At 49.0% G+C, this 19,994-nt stretch overlaps 1 protein-coding gene and 1 long non-coding RNA gene across 2 annotated transcripts; both read right to left on the reverse strand.

The window, feature by feature from the left end:
* Positions 1–4,838: 4,838 nt before the first annotated feature.
* On the reverse strand, positions 4,839–15,271 carry GABARAP (GABA type A receptor-associated protein). The gene is given in 5 exon segments (XM_075206120.1): positions 4,839–5,122; positions 12,752–12,870; positions 13,222–13,300; positions 15,064–15,072; positions 15,074–15,271. Coding segments are annotated over 5 exon segments (354 nt in total). The 5' UTR covers positions 15,155–15,271; the 3' UTR covers positions 4,839–5,056.
* On the reverse strand, positions 5,978–12,109 carry LOC142150924 (uncharacterized). The gene is made up of 3 exons (XR_012691107.1): positions 11,891–12,109; positions 7,527–9,434; positions 5,978–6,072 (listed from the first exon to the last, which is right to left on the reverse strand). It is a non-coding gene; the product is annotated as an uncharacterized LOC142150924 (long non-coding RNA).
* Positions 15,272–19,994: the final 4,723 nt, after the last annotated feature.

Here is a 19,994-nt window from a genome sequence, read left to right on the forward strand (position 1 = left end):
CCAAACATCTACCAATTGTTAGGAACCCCGCTAGCCGGCACGACACAACCCGGAGTCTACTCTACCAGTCAGGTATTCACTGGAGCCCCTGATGGTGGGGACAGACTGGGCTGCAGACTGGCAGAGGGTCGTGAAGTGTGCACCGGCTAGGGAGAACCCAGGCCAGCGGAGTGGAGTCCAAGCAGAGGTCAGATGCCGGCAGCAGACAACGGTATCAAGGAACAAGCTGAGGTCAGAGGTCACAGGCAGACAGGGAGGTAAGTATTCAAGCCAGAGGTCAGGGTCACGAGATTCACAAGCGGGGTCCAAATTCAAGCCAAGGGTCATACATGGGTAAGCAGTAACAGGGTCCAATAGACAGGAACAAGCAGGGAACAGGCTAACAGACTGGATACAGAACTATAACCGGCAATGAGGTAGCAGACCTCATTGCCTTAAATAGTGAGGACAGCCAATCAGAGCCTGGCTCTGATAATACCCAGCCCCCTGCACCTAAATTCATTAGCCCGCAGGCTAGTAATATTGATGGGCACATGCGCCCGGCTTCTCATTGCCGGGAAGCAGCGCTGGAGCGTCCCTCCGTTGCCCCGGCGGAAGTGATGTCCCGGTCGCCATAGCGACGGTCGGGACGCAGGTAGGAGAGTCGCGGCGGCTGGGCACCGCCGCGGCTCGTAACACCAATATAGAAAGATAAGTACAGTTGCAATGATATACATTGGCGCACCACGCTAATAATTTAAATATATTTGTACAATAAGTTATTTATTAGTGATCCAGCGAAAGTGTCCAAGCAAGATACGCTCCCCTGGAGACACTGTAGAAGCTGGGCTTGATTGGTCCCTTGTTGGTCCACCCTCTGGGTTAGATGGAGCAGAACATCTCGATTGGAGGGTTTGTCCTGTCCACTCATCTTATGGCCAGTGTATATTGTCACGGTGTTCGAGGTGGTCACTAGTTGTTTTTTGCGCTGCTGAACAAGGAGGCACGGAGTCTAATGCACTCCCAGTGTCCACCAGGGACCCCTGCAAAGGAGTTTGGGCTTCGCTGCAAGAGAAGCGCAGGTCACGGTTCTCAAAGTAAGCCACCAGCATAGCGACCGGAGTAGACAGGCGTGGTCGAACAACCTGGGTCAGAAACAGCCAGGCAACTAGGCAAGGAAGTACACAGGGATGATCCGAAGAATAGTCTTGAGCAAGCCAGAAGTCAGGAACCAGAACAAACAGAAAGGTGCCAAATTGTTATCCAAAAGGGGAGTCAAAGGAACTTAGCTTAGTCAGAACCATGATCAGATGCAGGACACAGGAGAACAGAAGTGCAGGAGCAAGTATGTGAACCAATACTTTGGCACCCTAGAGGCTTCTATATATAGTATAGTATGCCCTGATTGGAGGGTGTGATTTCGGCCGACAGATGAGAAGCGTCCCGTTGCCTAGCAGTGGAATGTGACGTCTCCAGCGTGCCTTATAAGTAAAACAAGGAAGCGTCCTGTTGCTAGATAACGGGACTGCTGGGGAAATGCAGGCGGCCGTCTCTTGCACTTAGTGTCAGTGCGGAGACGGCACCTGACAATGGGCAATTCTTGGTATTAACACTCTTATGAATAAAAGCAATAATTGGTGCTACTAACGTGTAATATCCTTAAATAAATTACTGATAGTAATTGGCAAAACCGAGATATCGCTGACTCGCCCATAGATTTTTTGGGTTCATTTGGAGATCTAAACTAGAAACAATGCATCCTATGAAGGGTATTTGCTCACATTCAAAAAGTGATTTTTCAAGCTTGCAAAAATGTTGGTGTTTCTGAAGATGAGAGGATACCTCTACCACAGGAATATGATGAGCAGCTAGAAATGTCATCCAGATATATCATTACACAAAGATAAAGCTACAGATCTTGTTGTCACAACCAGGGGTCTGAAAAGGACCCATGTGTTCTGCTCGAGTTGACGCTACCCTCCAAGAGGCACGGAGTCTAACAGACGGAGGTTTTTCGCCAGGATGTTTGGACTTTGTGGCTTCCTAACCGCAGGTCACGGTTCTCAAGGAGGATGACAAGCGTGACTGAGAGGAGAACCTGGAGACTGGAGAAGGATCGTCTACTGATTAAGGAACCCGCGGTTACTTCATAATCACACTGATTAAGGAACCAGTGGCATGTTTTGGGATCCCCATCACATTTGGCTGTTGAAAGCATTCTGAGGTTGCTGAGAACTCTGAAGAGTCGAGATCAGAGCCCCTGAAAACACTACACTAATTTATTCTGCTTCTCCACACGACCCATAAGATACTGGAGTACCTCCTTGGGAGACCGATCGCCTGCTGAATCCATTTCATTTGGTCAGTAAATACTGTCAGGAATCACACAAAGACCTCTGGATTCAACCAGTAAGACCCATATGACACCACCTGTAGTGGAGTCACAGAGTCTAAGTGGCAGATATATAATACAAGGGTGGGGCTGGATTACATATAAATAACTTAGTGTATACATATATTTAAATTATTAGCGTAGTGCACCAATTTATATCATTGCAAATGTACTGATTTTTGATATTGTGTATTAGAAATTTACTGATTTCTGAGGTATTGACTTCTGAGACAATATGTCATGTTTGGCTTTTGTAACTTTTCTATAGGAAGTCCCAAGTAAGCATATGTGTTGAGGGGATGTGTTTTGAAACTGTCTAGACAGGTAATCTCATATTAATTAGACCTTTTCATTACTAAGTGACCCACAGGTCTGTTGAGCCTGAAAGCACAGGAGGGGTATTTAGACTTGCTGGTAGACTTCCTATGTGTGTAAGACTCAGGATGTAAGTGATCACAGATTAATGTGAATTTTGCAAGTTAAATTGCATTAAAACCAACATTAGAGGAAAGGTTATGCCCTAAATGTAAACATTTAATATACAACCTTAGACGTAGTGGTGTCACTAGCTGCAATGTAAAAAGGTGTTAAACCCCTCCAGGCTGAGTTATGTGCAGGCTGCATGAAGCACCTGGATTGGTTAGAGGGGCAGGAGGCTGGATTACCTCCTGCCAGGGTATCTGTGTAAATCTGTATAAAAAGTGGACTGTTTGACCAGCTAATGTATCATTATTTCATCTGTACCTTCTGTGATCACTAGTACCACAAACTAGTGTAACTGTCCTTATTAGGACACTTGAGCTAATAAAGCATTACTGCTTCAAGATCCTGCTTTGACGCCTACCTACCTGCGGCAATTCCTTTGACCTACATATTAGACTAATCTAATCCGTTATTCGGCTGTTCTGAGGTTGGGACCCAGCATTCCAGTACCAACGCTCTGCCTGCTACCCTGCAGCTCTGGCCAGTGTGATAGGCCAGGGGAAACCACAGCAACACTGATCTGAAGGAAGAGGTCAGGGGTACTAGCTTAGGTGACAAATGAGGGGGTACACTAGCAGCGAGTTACCCAGAAGGAAGCGATTCTAGGCACCAGTGAAGGAGCCTAGAGGTGAGAGAGAGAGTGTGTGTGTGTGTGTGTATATAGTGGCAAGAACCCGCTACTGCAGAAGCACACGCGAACAACTTCTTCCTTTTTATGTGGCTTTATTGTCAGGATGATAAAGGTTTTGACACCATATAGTTTCACAGCAATTATGGAGACCCTAAATGCTTGCTATACATAGACCAGCTCTCTCTCAAGACTAGCCAGCTATGCCAGCGTTAGTCTCACTGAACAAATGGCACAAACAAGCTTTTATACCAGATACTCCTCCCCCAGCCTTAGCTTGATGGACAGGTGACACACCCACCTTCTCTTTAAGAGAAAATGCCCATCACTGGCTCTGTTTCAACTAACAGACACACCCTGTCTGTTTGCTGAGAGGAAGCAGCTTTTAAATCATGTAAGTTAACCAACTTTAAACTACACATAAGTCTTTACTTGGTTTAACCTGAATCTAGGGGCATAACTGCGCCAATGTCTTACTCTGCTTGTATGTGTTCTTTGCATATTGTCAGATAAATGTCTCCCTTTATCACTAATAAATATATATATATATATATATAGAATATAGTGACAGATATAATATGAGAGGGATATAGAATATGAGGGGAATACACTATGAGAGGTATACTGTGTCAGAGATATACTGACAGAGCTACGAGAGGAAATAATGACAGGAGGGAAACATAGTGGCAGACATATAATATGAGGTTACTGCATATCTGCCACTTTAACCCCCTCCTTATATACCTGTTACTCTATACCCTCATTATATATCTGCCACTATATCCCCATCATTATATCCCTGCTAATATAATTTATATATATATATTTATTATGAGAGATGACAGATATGAAGAATATGTGCCAGATATGAGGGGAATATAGTGACAGAGATATAGTATGAGGAGGATACATAGTAGCAGAGATAGAATATGAGGGGGATACAGTGACAGATCTACTATAAGGGGGATATAGTGACTAAGATATAATATGAGGATACATAGTAGCAGAGATAATATGAGGGGGAAACAGTGACAGATACAATGAGGGACATATAGCACCATACCCCTAGCCGTAATGTTAAGCTGCCATTCGAAGTGTAAGAAATGTGCATATTTTACCAATATGAGGACTCCCGAACACGGGCAAGGGGTATTAGTTATTTTTAGCTGGAGGACGGCTGCATCCGTGGAATGTGGGCTGACTGCTGCCCAGAACACAGTGGCCATTCCCCTGGCACCATCACCTATTAATCACAATTTCCGTCTGCTGTACCCATCAGGGCCTCCATTCAGGGCCCGTTTGTTTGTCACCCTAAGCGAAGCTCTGCACCCCACACAGAACACCAACACAACACAGCATTGTCAATCCATTTTATTACGAATGGCCCCAGATGGGGCAGGGAAAGGGTTGTGATAAGCTCTTCAACCATTGGCCAATATATAAAGGAGCCGACTCCCCCCTCTGCTATACAGCCCACGCCCAGAGGGGGGCAACCAAACAAAGATTACAGGATGTTACAAGGAAATGGTGGCAGGAAAGTCACGCGGGGGCAATGGTAGGGAGGGGAGGGGGGGTTACATCCCATATACACTCTCATCACTGTAGGCAATATACAGGAAACAGTCCTCCTCATGGTGTTCCTGTAGACAGAGAATACAGTTACTACAGAGATATCCTGGCCCCTCTCCCCACGTTACATAGATATCCTGTCCACCCCCCACATTACATTGATATGCTGCCCCCCCCCATGTTACATCTCTATCCCGTCAACCCCCCTCCCCACGTTACATCGCTATCCCGTCAACCCCCCTCCCCACGTTACATCACTATCCTGTCAACCCCCCTCCCCACGTTACATCGCTATCCTGTCAACCCCCTCCCCACGTTACATCGCTATCCTGTCAACCCCCTCCCCACGTTACATCGCTATCCTGTCAACCCCCTCCCCACGTTACATCGCTATCCTGTCAACCCCCTCCCCCCGTTACATCGCTATCCTGTCAACCCCCTCCCCCCGTTACATCGCTATCCTGTCAACCCCCTCCCCCCGTTACATCGCTATCCTGTCAACCCCCTCCCCACGTTACATCGCTATCCTGTCAACCCCCCCCCCCCAAGTTACATCGCTATCCTGTCAACCCCCCCCACGTTACATCGCTATCCTGTCAACCCCCTCCCCACGTTACATCGCTATCCTGTAAACCTCCTCCCCACGTTACATCGCTATCCTGTCAACCCCCTCCCCACGTTACATCGCTATCCTGTCAACCCCCTCCCCACGTTACATCGCTATCCTGTCAACCCCCTCCCCACGTTACATCGCTATCCTGTCAACCCCCTCCCCACGTTACATCGCTATCCTGTCAACCCCCTCCCCACGTTACATCGCTATCCTGTCAACCCCCTCCCCACGTTACATCGCTATCCTGTCCCCTACCACCCACATAACTCCGATGTCTCCCCCCCCCACACTACACCGCTACCCTGTCCAACCCCACCCCTCTTCCAACATTACTCCACTGTCCTATCTCCCCTCCGCACAATACACTACACCGCTGAATCTCTATCTGTCCACCATTCCTGTACTGACCTCACATACACAGCTCTGTCACTACACCTCCATCCTGTCCTGTATCTCTCTACTATTCCTGTACTGACCTCACACACACACACACAGCTCTGTCACTACACCTCCATCCTGTCCTGTATCTCTCTACTATTCCTGTACTGACTCCACACACACAGCTCTGTCACTACACCTCCATCCTGTCCTGTATCTCTCTACTATTCCTGTACTGACCTCACACACACAGCTCTGTCACTACACCTCCATCCTGTCCTGTATCTCTCTACTATTCCTGTACTGACCCCACACACACAGCTCTGTCACTACACCTCCATCCTGTCCTGTATCTCTCTACTATTCCTGTACTGAACTCACACGCACGCACACAGCTCTGTCACTACACCTCCATCCTGTACTGTATCTCTCTACTATTCCTGTACTGACCCCACACACACAGCTCTGTCACTACACCTCCATCCTGTCCTGTATCTCTCTACTATTCCTGTACTGACTTCACATACACACACAGGTCTGTCACTACACCTCCATCCTGTATCCCTCTACTATTCCTGTACTGACCTCTCACACACAGCTCTGTCACTACACCTCCATCCTGTCCTGTATCTCTCTACTATTCCTGTACTGACCTCACACACACACACACACACAGGTCTGTCACTACACCTCCATCCTGTCCTGTATCTCTCTACTATTCCTGTACTGACCCCAACACACACACACATCTCTGTCACTACACCTCCACCCTGTCCTGTATCTCTCTACTTTTCCTGTACTGACCTCACACACAGCTCTGTCACTACACCTCCATCCTGTCCTGTATCTCTCTACTATTCCTCTACTGACCTCACACACACAGCTCTGTCACTACACCTCCATCCTGTCCTGTATCTCTCTACTATTCCTGTACTGACCTCACACACACACAGATCTGTCACTACACCTCCATTCTGTCCTGTATCTCTCTACTATTCCTGTACTGACTCCACACACACAGCTCTGTCACTACACCTCCATCCTGTCCTGTATCTCCTCTACTATTCCTGTACTGACCTCACACACACAGCTCCGTCACTACACCTCCATCCTGTCCTGTATCTCCCTACTATTCCTGTACTGACCTCACACACACAGCTCTGTCACTACACCTCCATCCTGTCCTGTATCTCTCTACTATTCCTGTACTGACCCCACACACACAGCTCCGTCACTACACCTCCGTCCTGTCCTGTATCTCTCTACTATTCCTGTACTGACTTCACATACACACACATCTCTGTCACTACACCTCCATCCTGTATCTCTCTACTATTCCTGTACTGACCTCACACACACAGCTCTGTCACTACACCTCCATCCTGTCCTGTATCTCTCTACTATTCCTGTACTGACCCCACACACACATCTCTGTCACTACACCTCCATCCTGTCCTGTATCTCTCTACTATTCCTGTACTGACCTCACACACACACAGCTCTGTCACTACACCTCCATCCCGTCCTGTATCTCTCTACTATTCCTGTACTGACCCCACACACACATCTGTCACTACACCTCCATCCTGTCCTGTATCTCTCTACTATTCCTGTACTGACCTCACACACACACACACACAGCTCTGTCACTACACCTCCATCCTGTCCTGTATCTCTCTACTATTCCTGTACTGACCCCACACACACATCTCTGTCACTACACCTCCATCCTGTCCTGTATCTCTCTACTATTCCTGTACTGACCTCACACACACACACAGCTCTGTCACTACACCTCCATCCTGTCCTGTATCTCTCTACTATTCCTGTACTGACCTCACACACACACACAGCTCTGTCACTACACCTCCATCCTGTCCTGTATCTCTCTACTATTCCTGTACTGACCTCACACACACACACAGCTCTGTCACTACACCTCCATCCTGTCCTGTATCTCTCTACTATTCCTGTACTGACCTCACACACACACAGCTCTGTCACTACACCTCCATCCCGTCCTGTATCTCTCTACTATTCCTGTACTGACCTCACACACACAGCTCTGTCACTACACCTCCATCCTGTCCTGTATCTCTCTACTATTCCTGTACTGACCCCACACACACATCTCTGTCACTACACCTCCATCCTGTCCTGTATCTCTCTACTATTCCTGTACTGACCTCACACACACACACATCTCTGTCACTACACCTCCATCCTGTCCTGTATCTCTCTACTATTCCTGTACTGACCTCACACACACACAGCTCTGACACTACGCCTCCATCCTGTACTGCATCTCTCTACTATTCCTGTACTAACCTCACACACACAGATCTTTCACTACACCTCCATCCTTTCCTGTATCTCTCTACTATTCCTGTACTGACCTCACACACACACAGCTCTGACACTACGCCTCCATCCTGTACTGCATCTCTCTACTATTCCTGTACTAACCTCACACACACAGCTCTTTCACTACACCTCCATCCTGTCCTGTATCTCTCTACTATTCCTGTACTGAACTCACACACACACAGATCTGTCACTACACCTCCATTCTGTACTGACCTCACACACATCTCTGTCACTACACCTCCATCCTGTCCTGTATCTCTCTACTATTCCTGTACGGACCTCACACACACAGCTCTGTCACTACATCTCCATCCTGTCCTGTATCTCTCTACTATTCCTGTACTGACCTCACACACACAGCTCTGTCACTACACCTCCATCCTGTCCTGTATCACTCTACTATTCCTGTACTGACCACACACACAGCTCTGTCACTACACCTCCATCCTGTCCTGTATCTCTCTACTATTCCTGTACTGACCCCACACACACAGCTCCGTCACTACACCTCCATCCTGTCCTGTATCTCTCTACTATTCCTGTACTGACCCCACACACACAGCTCTGTCACTACACCTCCATCCTGTCCTGTATCTCTCTACTATTCCTGTACTGACTTCACATACACACACAGGTCTGTCACTACACCTCCATCCTGTATCTCTCTACTATTCCTGTACTGACCGCACACACACATCTCCGTCACTACACCTCCATCCTGTCCTGTATCTCTCTACTATTCCTGTACTGACCTCACACACACAGCTCTGTCACTACACCTCCATCCTGTCCTGTATCTCTCTACTATTCCTGTACTGACCACACACACAGCTCTGTCACTACACCTCCATCCTGTCCTGTATCTCTCTACTATTCCTGTACTGACCTCACACACACACACAGCTCTGTCACTACACCTCCATCCTGTCCTGTATCTCTCTACTATTCCTGTACTGATCACACACACACAGCTCTGTCACTACACCTCCACCCTGTCCTGTATCTCTCTACTACTCCTGTACTGACTTCACATACACACACATCTCTGTCACTACACCTCCATCCTGTATCTCTCTACTATTCCTGTACTGACCTCACACACACAGCTCTGTCACTACACCTCCATCCTGTCCTGTATCTCTCTACTATTCCTGTACTGACCTCACACACACAGCTCTGTCACTACACCTCCATCCTGTCCTGTATCTCTCTACTATTCCTGTACTGACTCCACACACACAGCTCTGTCACTACACCTCCATCCTGTCCTGTATCTCCTCTACTATTCCTGTACTGACCTCACACACACAGCTCCGTCACTACACCTCCATCCTGTCCTGTATCTCCCTACTATTCCTGTACTGACCTCACACACACAGCTCTGTCACTACACCTCCATCCTGTCCTGTATCTCTCTACTATTCCTGTACTGACCCCACACACACAGCTCCGTCACTACACCTCCGTCCTGTCCTGTATCTCTCTACTATTCCTGTACTGACTTCACATACACACACATCTCTGTCACTACACCTCCATCCTGTATCTCTCTACTATTCCTGTACTGACCTCACACACACAGCTCTGTCACTACACCTCCATCCTGTCCTGTATCTCTCTACTATTCCTGTACTGACCCCACACACACATCTCTGTCACTACACCTCCATCCTGTCCTGTATCTCTCTACTATTCCTGTACTGACCTCACACACACACAGCTCTGTCACTACACCTCCATCCCGTCCTGTATCTCTCTACTATTCCTGTACTGACCCCACACACACATCTCTGTCACTACACCTCCATCCTGTCCTGTATCTCTCTACTATTCCTGTACTGACCTCACACACACACACACACAGCTCTGTCACTACACCTCCATCCTGTCCTGTATCTCTCTACTATTCCTGTACTGACCCCACACACACATCTCTGTCACTACACCTCCATCCTGTCCTGTATCTCTCTACTATTCCTGTACTGACCTCACACACACACACAGCTCTGTCACTACACCTCCATCCTGTCCTGTATCTCTCTACTATTCCTGTACTGACCTCACACACACACACAGCTCTGTCACTACACCTCCATCCTGTCCTGTATCTCTCTACTATTCCTGTACTGACCTCACACACACACACAGCTCTGTCACTACACCTCCATCCTGTCCTGTATCTCTCTACTATTCCTGTACTGACCTCACACACACACAGCTCTGTCACTACACCTCCATCCCGTCCTGTATCTCTCTACTATTCCTGTACTGACCTCACACACACAGCTCTGTCACTACACCTCCATCCTGTCCTGTATCTCTCTACTATTCCTGTACTGACCCCACACACACATCTCTGTCACTACACCTCCATCCTGTCCTGTATCTCTCTACTATTCCTGTACTGACCTCACACACACACAGCTCTGACACTACGCCTCCATCCTGTACTGCATCTCTCTACTATTCCTGTACTAACCTCACACACACACAGATCTTTCACTACACCTCCATCCTTTCCTGTATCTCTCTACTATTCCTGTACTGACCTCACACACACACAGCTCTGACACTACGCCTCCATCCTGTACTGCATCTCTCTACTATTCCTGTACTAACCTCACACACACAGCTCTTTCACTACACCTCCATCCTGTCCTGTATCTCTCTACTATTCCTGTACTGAACTCACACACACACAGATCTGTCACTACACCTCCATTCTGTACTGACCTCACACACATCTCTGTCACTACACCTCCATCCTGTCCTGTATCTCTCTACTATTCCTGTACGGACCTCACACACACAGCTCTGTCACTACATCTCCATCCTGTCCTGTATCTCTCTACTATTCCTGTACTGACCTCACACACACAGCTCTGTCACTACACCTCCATCCTGTCCTGTATCACTCTACTATTCCTGTACTGACCACACACACAGCTCTGTCACTACACCTCCATCCTGTCCTGTATCTCTCTACTATTCCTGTACTGACCCCACACACACAGCTCCGTCACTACACCTCCATCCTGTCCTGTATCTCTCTACTATTCCTGTACTGACCCCACACACACAGCTCTGTCACTACACCTCCATCCTGTCCTGTATCTCTCTACTATTCCTGTACTGACTTCACATACACACACAGGTCTGTCACTACACCTCCATCCTGTATCTCTCTACTATTCCTGTACTGACCGCACACACACATCTCCGTCACTACACCTCCATCCTGTCCTGTATCTCTCTACTATTCCTGTACTGACCTCACACACACAGCTCTGTCACTACACCTCCATCCTGTCCTGTATCTCTCTACTATTCCTGTACTGACCACACACACAGCTCTGTCACTACACCTCCATCCTGTCCTGTATCTCTCTACTATTCCTGTACTGACCTCACACACACACACAGCTCTGTCACTACACCTCCATCCTGTCCTGTATCTCTCTACTATTCCTGTACTGATCACACACACACAGCTCTGTCACTACACCTCCACCCTGTCCTGTATCTCTCTACTACTCCTGTACTGACTTCACATACACACACATCTCTGTCACTACACCTCCATCCTGTATCTCTCTACTATTCCTGTACTGACCTCACACACACAGCTCTGTCACTACACCTCCATCCTGTCCTGTATCTCTCTACTATTCCTGTACTGACCTCACACACACAGCTCTGTCACTACACCTCCATCCTGTCCTGTATCTCTCTACTATTCCTGTACTGATCACACACACACACAGCTCTGTCACTACACCTCCATCCTGTCCTGTATCTCTCTACTATTCCTGTACTGACCACACACACAGCTCTGTCACTACACCTCCATCCTGTCCTGTATCTCTCTACTATTCCTGTACTGACCTCACACACACACAGCTCTATCACTACACCTCCATCCTGTCCTGTATCTCTCTACTATTCCTGTACTGACCCCACACACACACCTCTGTCACTACACCTCCATCCTGTCCTGTATCTCTCTACTATTCCTGTACTGACCTCACACACACACCTCTGTCACTACACCTCCATCCTGTCCTGTATCTCTCTACTATTCCTATACTGACCTCACACACACAGCTCTGTCACTACACCTCCATCCTGTCCTGTATCTCTCTACTATTCCTGTACTGACCTCACACACACAGCTCTGTCACTACACCTCCATCCTGTCCTGTATCTCTCTACTATTCCTGTACTGACCTCACACACACAGCTCTGTCACTACACCTCCATCCTGTCCTGTATCTCTCTACTATTCCTGTACTGATCACACACACACACTACACCTCCTATTATTAGTCCCCAAGTAATGTACCTGGTAGAGTTGTCCCATCGTGGCGCTGGTTGGGGGAATCACATTGTTGACAAAGAAAAAGAGGGCGTCCTCTGCACGCAAATGAATTCTCTTCCTGATGAGAAAGTAAAACTGGCCGACTGACCAGACAGGACAATAAGACAAAGTAAATAAAGTTCTGGTGTAAAGTACTGCCCCCTACTGGTCACATATTTCAGAAACGTTCTACGTTGCATTAAAGAAAGTTTTCAGCTGCTGTTGCACAGCTGGTGTGACAGGAAAATAACATTAAATTACTATTAAACACTTTTCTATAGCATGTTTCTGACAAGGAGAAAACAGCAGGAAAAGCTCCCAGGAGTGGAGATTAGAGGGAATAGTTTGGGAGAAGAAGATATGGGGAAGTTATGGGAAGTGGGACACCAGCAGGAAGCTGTGTTAGAGAAGGAGAATGCGGGAAGGTGGTAATACAGGTAGGAGCAGCGGCTCACCTGTGAGATCTGACGGCACCAGGTATTTCTTTTTGTCCAGATCACCGATTCTTGCCTTCGGAGCCTTCTCAACGATCACCTGGAACAAAAACAAAAGATCATCTAAGGGCATTAAAGGTAGCTGTGACCCAGTCCCCAGCCAAATAATGTCCACCACCTTCCTGACCCCAGACCAAAATCTCCCACCTCCTCTCTGACCCCAGACCATAACCTCCTCCCCTCTGACCCAATCCTCCCACCTCCTCTCTGACCAAATCCTCCCACCTCCTCTCTGACCCCAGACCCAATCCTCCCACCTCCCCTCTGACCCAATCCTCCCACCTCCCCTCTGACCCAATCCTCCCACCTCCTCTCTGACCCCAGACCCAATCCTCCCACCTCCCCTCTGACCCAATCCTCCCACCTCCCCTCTGACCCAATCCTCCCACCTCCCCTCTGACCCCAGACCCAATCCTCCCACCTCCTCCCCTCACCTCCCAAACCCAATCCTTCCACCTCCTCCCTGATGCAATCCTCCCACCTCGCTTCTGACCCAATCCTCCCACCTCGCCTCTGACCCAATCCTCCCACCTCGCCTCTGACCCCAGACCCAATCCTCGCCCACGCCAGACTCAATCCTCCCACCTCCTCTCTGACCCCAGACCCAATCCCCCCCTTTGACCCCAGACCCAATCCTCCCACCTCCCCTCTGACCCAATCCTCCCACCTCCTCCCTGACCACAGACCCAATCCTCCCACCACCTTCCTGACCCCAGACCCAATCCTCCCACCACCTTCCTGACCCCAGACCCAATCCTCCTACCTGACCCCAGACCCAATCCTCCCACCTCCTCCCTGACCCAATCCTCCCACCTCCTCCCTTACCCCAGACCATAACCTCCTCCCCTCTGACCCAATCCTCCCACCTCCTCTCTGACCCCAGACCCAATCCTCCCACCTCCCCTCTGACCCAATCCTCCCACCTCCCCTCTGACCCAATCCTCCCACCTCCCCTCTGACCCAATCCTCCCACCTCCTCCCTGACCACAGACCCAATCCTCCCACCACCTTCCTGACCCCAGACCCAATCCTCCCACCACCTTCCTGACCCCAGACCCAATCCTCCTCCCTGACCCCAGACCCAATCCTCCCCACCTCCTCCCTGACCCCAGACCCAATCCTCCCCTCTGACCCCAGACCCAATCCTCCCACCTCCCCTCTGACCCAATCCTCCCACCTCCCCTCTGACCCAATCCTCCCACCTCCCCTCTGACCCAATCCTCCCACCTCCTCCCTGACCCCAGACCCAATCCTCCCACCTCCTCCCTGACCCCAGACCCAATCCTCCCCTCTGACCCCAGACCCAATCCTCCCACCTCCCCTCTGACCCAATCCTCCCACCTCCCCTCTGACCCAATCCTCCCACCTCCCCTCTGACCCAATCCTCCCACCTCCTCCCTGACCACAGACCCAATCCTCCCACCACCTTCCTGACCCCAGACCCAATCCTCCTACCTCCTCCCTGACCCCAGACCCAATCCTCCCACCACCTTCCTGACCCCAGACCCAATCCTCCTCCCTGACCCCAGACCCAATCCTCCCACCACCTTCCTGACCCCAGACCCAATCCTCCTCCCTGACCCCAGACCCAATCCTCCCCTCTGACCCAATCCTCCTCCCTTACCCCAGACCCAATCCTCCCCTCTGACCCCAGACCCAATCCTCCCCTCTGACCCCAGACCCAATCCTCCCACCTGACCCAATCCTCCCACCTCCTCCCTGACCCCAGACCCAATCCTCCCACCTGACCCAATCCTCCCACCTCTCCCCCCCCAGGCCCCGCAGTCTGGGTTCGGATCTCACAGGCACTCGGGTCCGGGTATTTCTTCCGGATCTTCTCGCCCTCTGAGCGCCGCTTCTCGAACGCGTGCTCCTCCTTATACACAAACTTCATCTCTGCTGGAGCTGGGGGGTCTCGGGGGGGTTGTCGGGGTGTCGGGGGCCTGATCCGTGTGACGGAGGAAGATAAACAGCACTAGCACCGCCCACCGCTTCCGCACTCTGACCACGCCCTCAACGTCACACAAGACACGCCCACTTGCGCTGTCTGTTATCAACTGTCACTGACTTATGACTCACCAAATATGGCGGCCGCCGCACTGCAGACAGATAGTTATAATAATTATTACCATACTAGTGTCCCATACGTCATCCGCTGCTACCGGCGTCACCGGCCAACACTCGTGACAGGTGGGTGTGGCTGCTGTCATATGGGTCAACAACAATCTCATTACTGCCCTCTACAGGCGGAGAGAGGAGGGACAGGCTCATTACTGACCTCTACAGGGGGGAGAGAGGAGGGACAGGCTCATTACTGCCCTCTACAGGGGGAGAGAGGAGGGACAGGCTCATTACTGACCTCTACAGGGGGAGAGAGGAGGGACAGGCTCATTACTGACCTCTACAGGGGGAGAGAGGAGGGACAGGCTCATTACTGACCTCTACAGGGGGAGAGAGGAGAGACAGGCTCATTACTGCCCTCTACAGGGGGAGAGAGGAGGACAGGCTCATTACTGACCTCTACAGGGGGGAGAGAGGAGGGACAGGCTCATTACTGACCTCTACAGGCGGAGAGAGGAGGAACATGCTTATTACTGACCTCTACAGGGGGACACTAAGGACAGGAAGCTGGGAGCAGCTGGAGCCCCTCTGACATCACCAATGACTGGAAGGGGTTAAAATAGGGAGGGACTGGCTATCACCCACCATCACCAAGGGAATTATGACATCAAAACCCATTCATCATCATCATCATCATCATCTATTTATTTATATATATAGCGCCACTAATTCCCCAGCACTGTACAGAGAACTCATATCAGTCCCTGCCCCATTGGAGCTTACAATCTAAATCCCCTAACATACAGAAACAGACTGAGAGAGACTAAGTGCAAATTTAATACAAGCCAATTAACCTACCTATTTGTTTTTGGAGTGTGGGAGGAAACCGGAGCACCCGGAGGAAACCACCGCCAACGCAAACACGGGGAGAACAAATAAACTCCACACAGATAACGCCATGGTCGGGAATTGAACTCATGACCCTAGGGCTGTGAGGCAGAAGTGCTAACCACTTAGCCACCGTGCTGCCCATTATGATGCCAGACAGTGTGGCATGAATACAGCAGGGGGGAACTCTGTTGGCCCAGAAACATGACTAGTCCCTTGTCCAGCCCCTTATTAAACTCTACCAATCAGGGGAGCCCTTATGTATAATCTAGTAGGGAGGGATTTCCAACATGGGAAATTTTGGCGCTTTAAAAAAGGCCTGCAGGAGAAGCTTTTGGGTGTGTGTGTCATTTTTGACACAAACGCCTACGCTTGCACCACCTGATGTAGGTACACCATACCCAATGGTATATGTGGGCAAAGGCAAGTTTCCTGGCCCGCAACTTCTCTGGAGGAGAGACCCTGGACCGTCACAAACTGACCTCAATAGCCATACTGTTAAAGTCAGTAGAGGCAGGTCCTGGTGTTGAACTGGACCTTGCAGGAGGAGATCATCACAAAGAGGCAGACAACACCCTGGACCTACTGCTATGTGTAGGATGTCTGCTTACCAGACGCGACGTGGGCAAAACAGGAGCCACTAGTATCACTGGAAGCCCTACCTTCTTGACCTGCCAGAGATCTCGGAAAAGCATTGGAATGGGAGAGAACAGTATCCCAACCGAAACTCCTACCGCAGTGTTAGCTAACCTGTGACACTCCAGGTGTTGTGAAACTACAAGTCCCAGCATACCCTTCCAGCAATAAGCTGCTATATATTAGCAAAGCATGCTGGGACTTCTAGTTTCCCAACACATGGAGTGTCACAGGTTAGCCAACACTGTCCTACCGCATGGTTATGAAGTCCACCACAACCGCCAGGGGATCCCGGAATCTTGCGCAGATCCTGGTCACCTGTAGGTTTTATGAGGTAGTCGGCCTTTCAATTTTCCACTCTTGGAATGAAAAATGACGATAGCGCCGGACGAAGAGTTCCACCCAAGTTAATATCTGAGCAGCCGCTTGCATGGCCCCAGCACTCCTGGTCCCACTCTGCCTGTTGACATATGCCACAGCCATGGCATTGTTGGACTGGAGACCCTTGAAGGATTGGCCTAGCTCTTTGATGAGCCAGCAACATGGCCTTCAATTCCAAAATGTTTATCGGAAGAGATGCTTCTCGAGCAGACCAAATCCCCTGAGGGTGAAGGTGAAGTACCACAGGACCGTTACCCCCCCCCCCCCCCCCCCTTTCCTGTGTCTTGCATCCATCCTCAGTCACGGGCTCCGCGTGGGTGCGTAAGACTACCTACATGATGAGCTGACAGCTGTGGTTCCCGGCGCGCCCTGTAAGAGAACAGATCACAGAATCAGGTACGTTATGATATTGTCTCGTGTGCAATGTATTTTTGATTTACTTCCCTTTCTTAACCTGGGGGCACAACTGCATGGCATAATATGATTTGGGGGGGGGGGGGGGGATTACTGTGTGGTATTATATGAACTGGGGACACTACTGTGTGGTATAATATGAATTGAGGACACTACTGTGTGGTATAATATGAACTGGGGGCACTACTGTGTGGTATAATATGAACTGGGAGCACTACTGTGTTTTATAATGTGAACTGAGGGCACTACTGTGTGGTATAATATACGATTTGTAGACACTACTGTGTGGTATAATATGAACTGGGGGCACTACTGTGTGGTATAATGTGATCTGAGGGCACTACTGTGTGGTATAATATACAATTTGTAGACACTACTGTGTTTTATAATGTGAACTGGGGGCACTACTGTGTGGTATAATATACGATTTGTAGACACTACTGTGTGGTATAATATGAACTGGGGGGCACTACTGTGTGGTATAATGTGAACTGGGGGCACTACTGTGTGGTATAACATACGATTTGTAGATACTACTGTGTGGTATAATGTGAACTGGGGGCACTACTGTGTGGTATAATATGAACTGGGGGCACTACTTTGTGGTATAATATGAACTGGGGGCACTACTGTGTGGTATAATGTGAACTGGGGGCACTACTGTGTGGTATAATATGAACTGGGGTGCACTACTGTGTGGTATAATATGAACTGGGGGCACTACTGTGAGGTATAATATACGATTTGTAGACACTACTGTGTGGTATAATGTGAACTGGGGGCACTACTGTGTGGTATAATGTGAACTGAGGGCACTGCTGTGTGGTATAATGTGAACTGGGGGCACTACTGTGAGGTATAATATACGATTTGTAGACACTACTGTGTGGTATAATATGAACTGGGGGCACTACTGTGTGGTATAATGTGAACTGGGGGCACTACTGTGAGGTATAATATACGATTTGTAGACACTACTGTGTGGTATAATGTGAACTGGGGGCACTACTGTGTGGTATAATATACGATTTGTAGACACTACTGTGTGGTATAATGTGAACTGGGGGCACTACTGTGTGGTATAATGTGAACTGAGGGCACTACTGTGTGGTATAATATGAACTGGGGGCACTACTGTGTGGTATAATGTGAACTGAGGGCACTACTGTGTGGTATAATGTGAACTGGGGGCACTACTGTGAGGTATAATATACGATTTGTAGACACTGCTGTATGGCATAATATGATTTGGGGAATCTATAGTGGCTTAATATCAGTGGATGACATGCACTCCGGCATGAATGATGTGGGAGGGAAGGGGGGGGTGGAACCGGCTGGGCTTACTTTGCCACAGTCCCCTATTGTTTCTCCGGAAATGCCCCTCCTGCCGCAGTAGGAGGAGCCTGCTGCCACCACTGGACTCCTTTATGGCGCACAAAACCACGTTCCTTCTGGCTAACTGGCGCTACTAGTGTACTCCCGTGCTGGTAGACTTGGGCTGGTACCCCTGACTGCTTACTATGGATCAGGGTGCTGTAGATGGATCCCCCTGGCCTATCATACTGGCCAGAGCTGCCGAGTAGCAGCAGAGCGGTGGTACTGGAGAGCTGGGTCCAAACCTCAGAAACAGCTGGAGGACGGATTAGATTTAGGGTCTAATCTGTAGGTCACAGGATTACAGTAATATTGATGTTGTCAAACAGGGTCTTGAAGCGGAGAGATGTTTATTTCGCTCAAGTGTCCCGACAAGGACAGTTCCACTGATTAAAGGGAGCAGTGGTCAGTCAGATGGAAATAAGAATGATACATTTAAGTTTACAAGGGCTCTATTTTTATATAGTTTTAGACACAGCCTCACAGGCTATTTTTAGAATCAGGATGCAATTTGTTTAGCCAAACATGGATTTACATGCAATGCAAAGCTAACACTATTTACGCTTATCTGTGATATCCTAAAACCTTGCTGTGACTTCCTGTACCTGGACACAGTGGACATCTGACAGCAAGTCTAATTACCCCTTCCTTCCCCTTAAGGGGTATTGGACATTCACATCAAAAGGTCTAATCAACATGAGATTAGCATGGGTGGTTTCTTCCAATAGTTGCAAAATACACATTTTCTACAAAGAAAAGAATTCCCCAAGAAAAGTTGCAAACCCCAAACAAGGCATTTCCTTACACCAAGATATACAAAAGACTTTCTAAACAAAGGCTTATTGTATCAGATATATACATCAGAAATAATGCATTTCCTCTAGCAAGGTTAAAATAGAAAAAAACGAATTCTCTCCCCTGGTCTCAGAAATATATTTTTGAAATATACACAATATCAAAAATCAGTGCATAGGCAATTA

The sequence above is a fragment of the Mixophyes fleayi genome, chromosome 4 (genome assembly GCF_038048845.1).
Source record: "Mixophyes fleayi isolate aMixFle1 chromosome 4, aMixFle1.hap1, whole genome shotgun sequence".
NCBI classification, from domain to species: Eukaryota; Metazoa; Chordata; class Amphibia; order Anura; family Limnodynastidae; genus Mixophyes; species Mixophyes fleayi.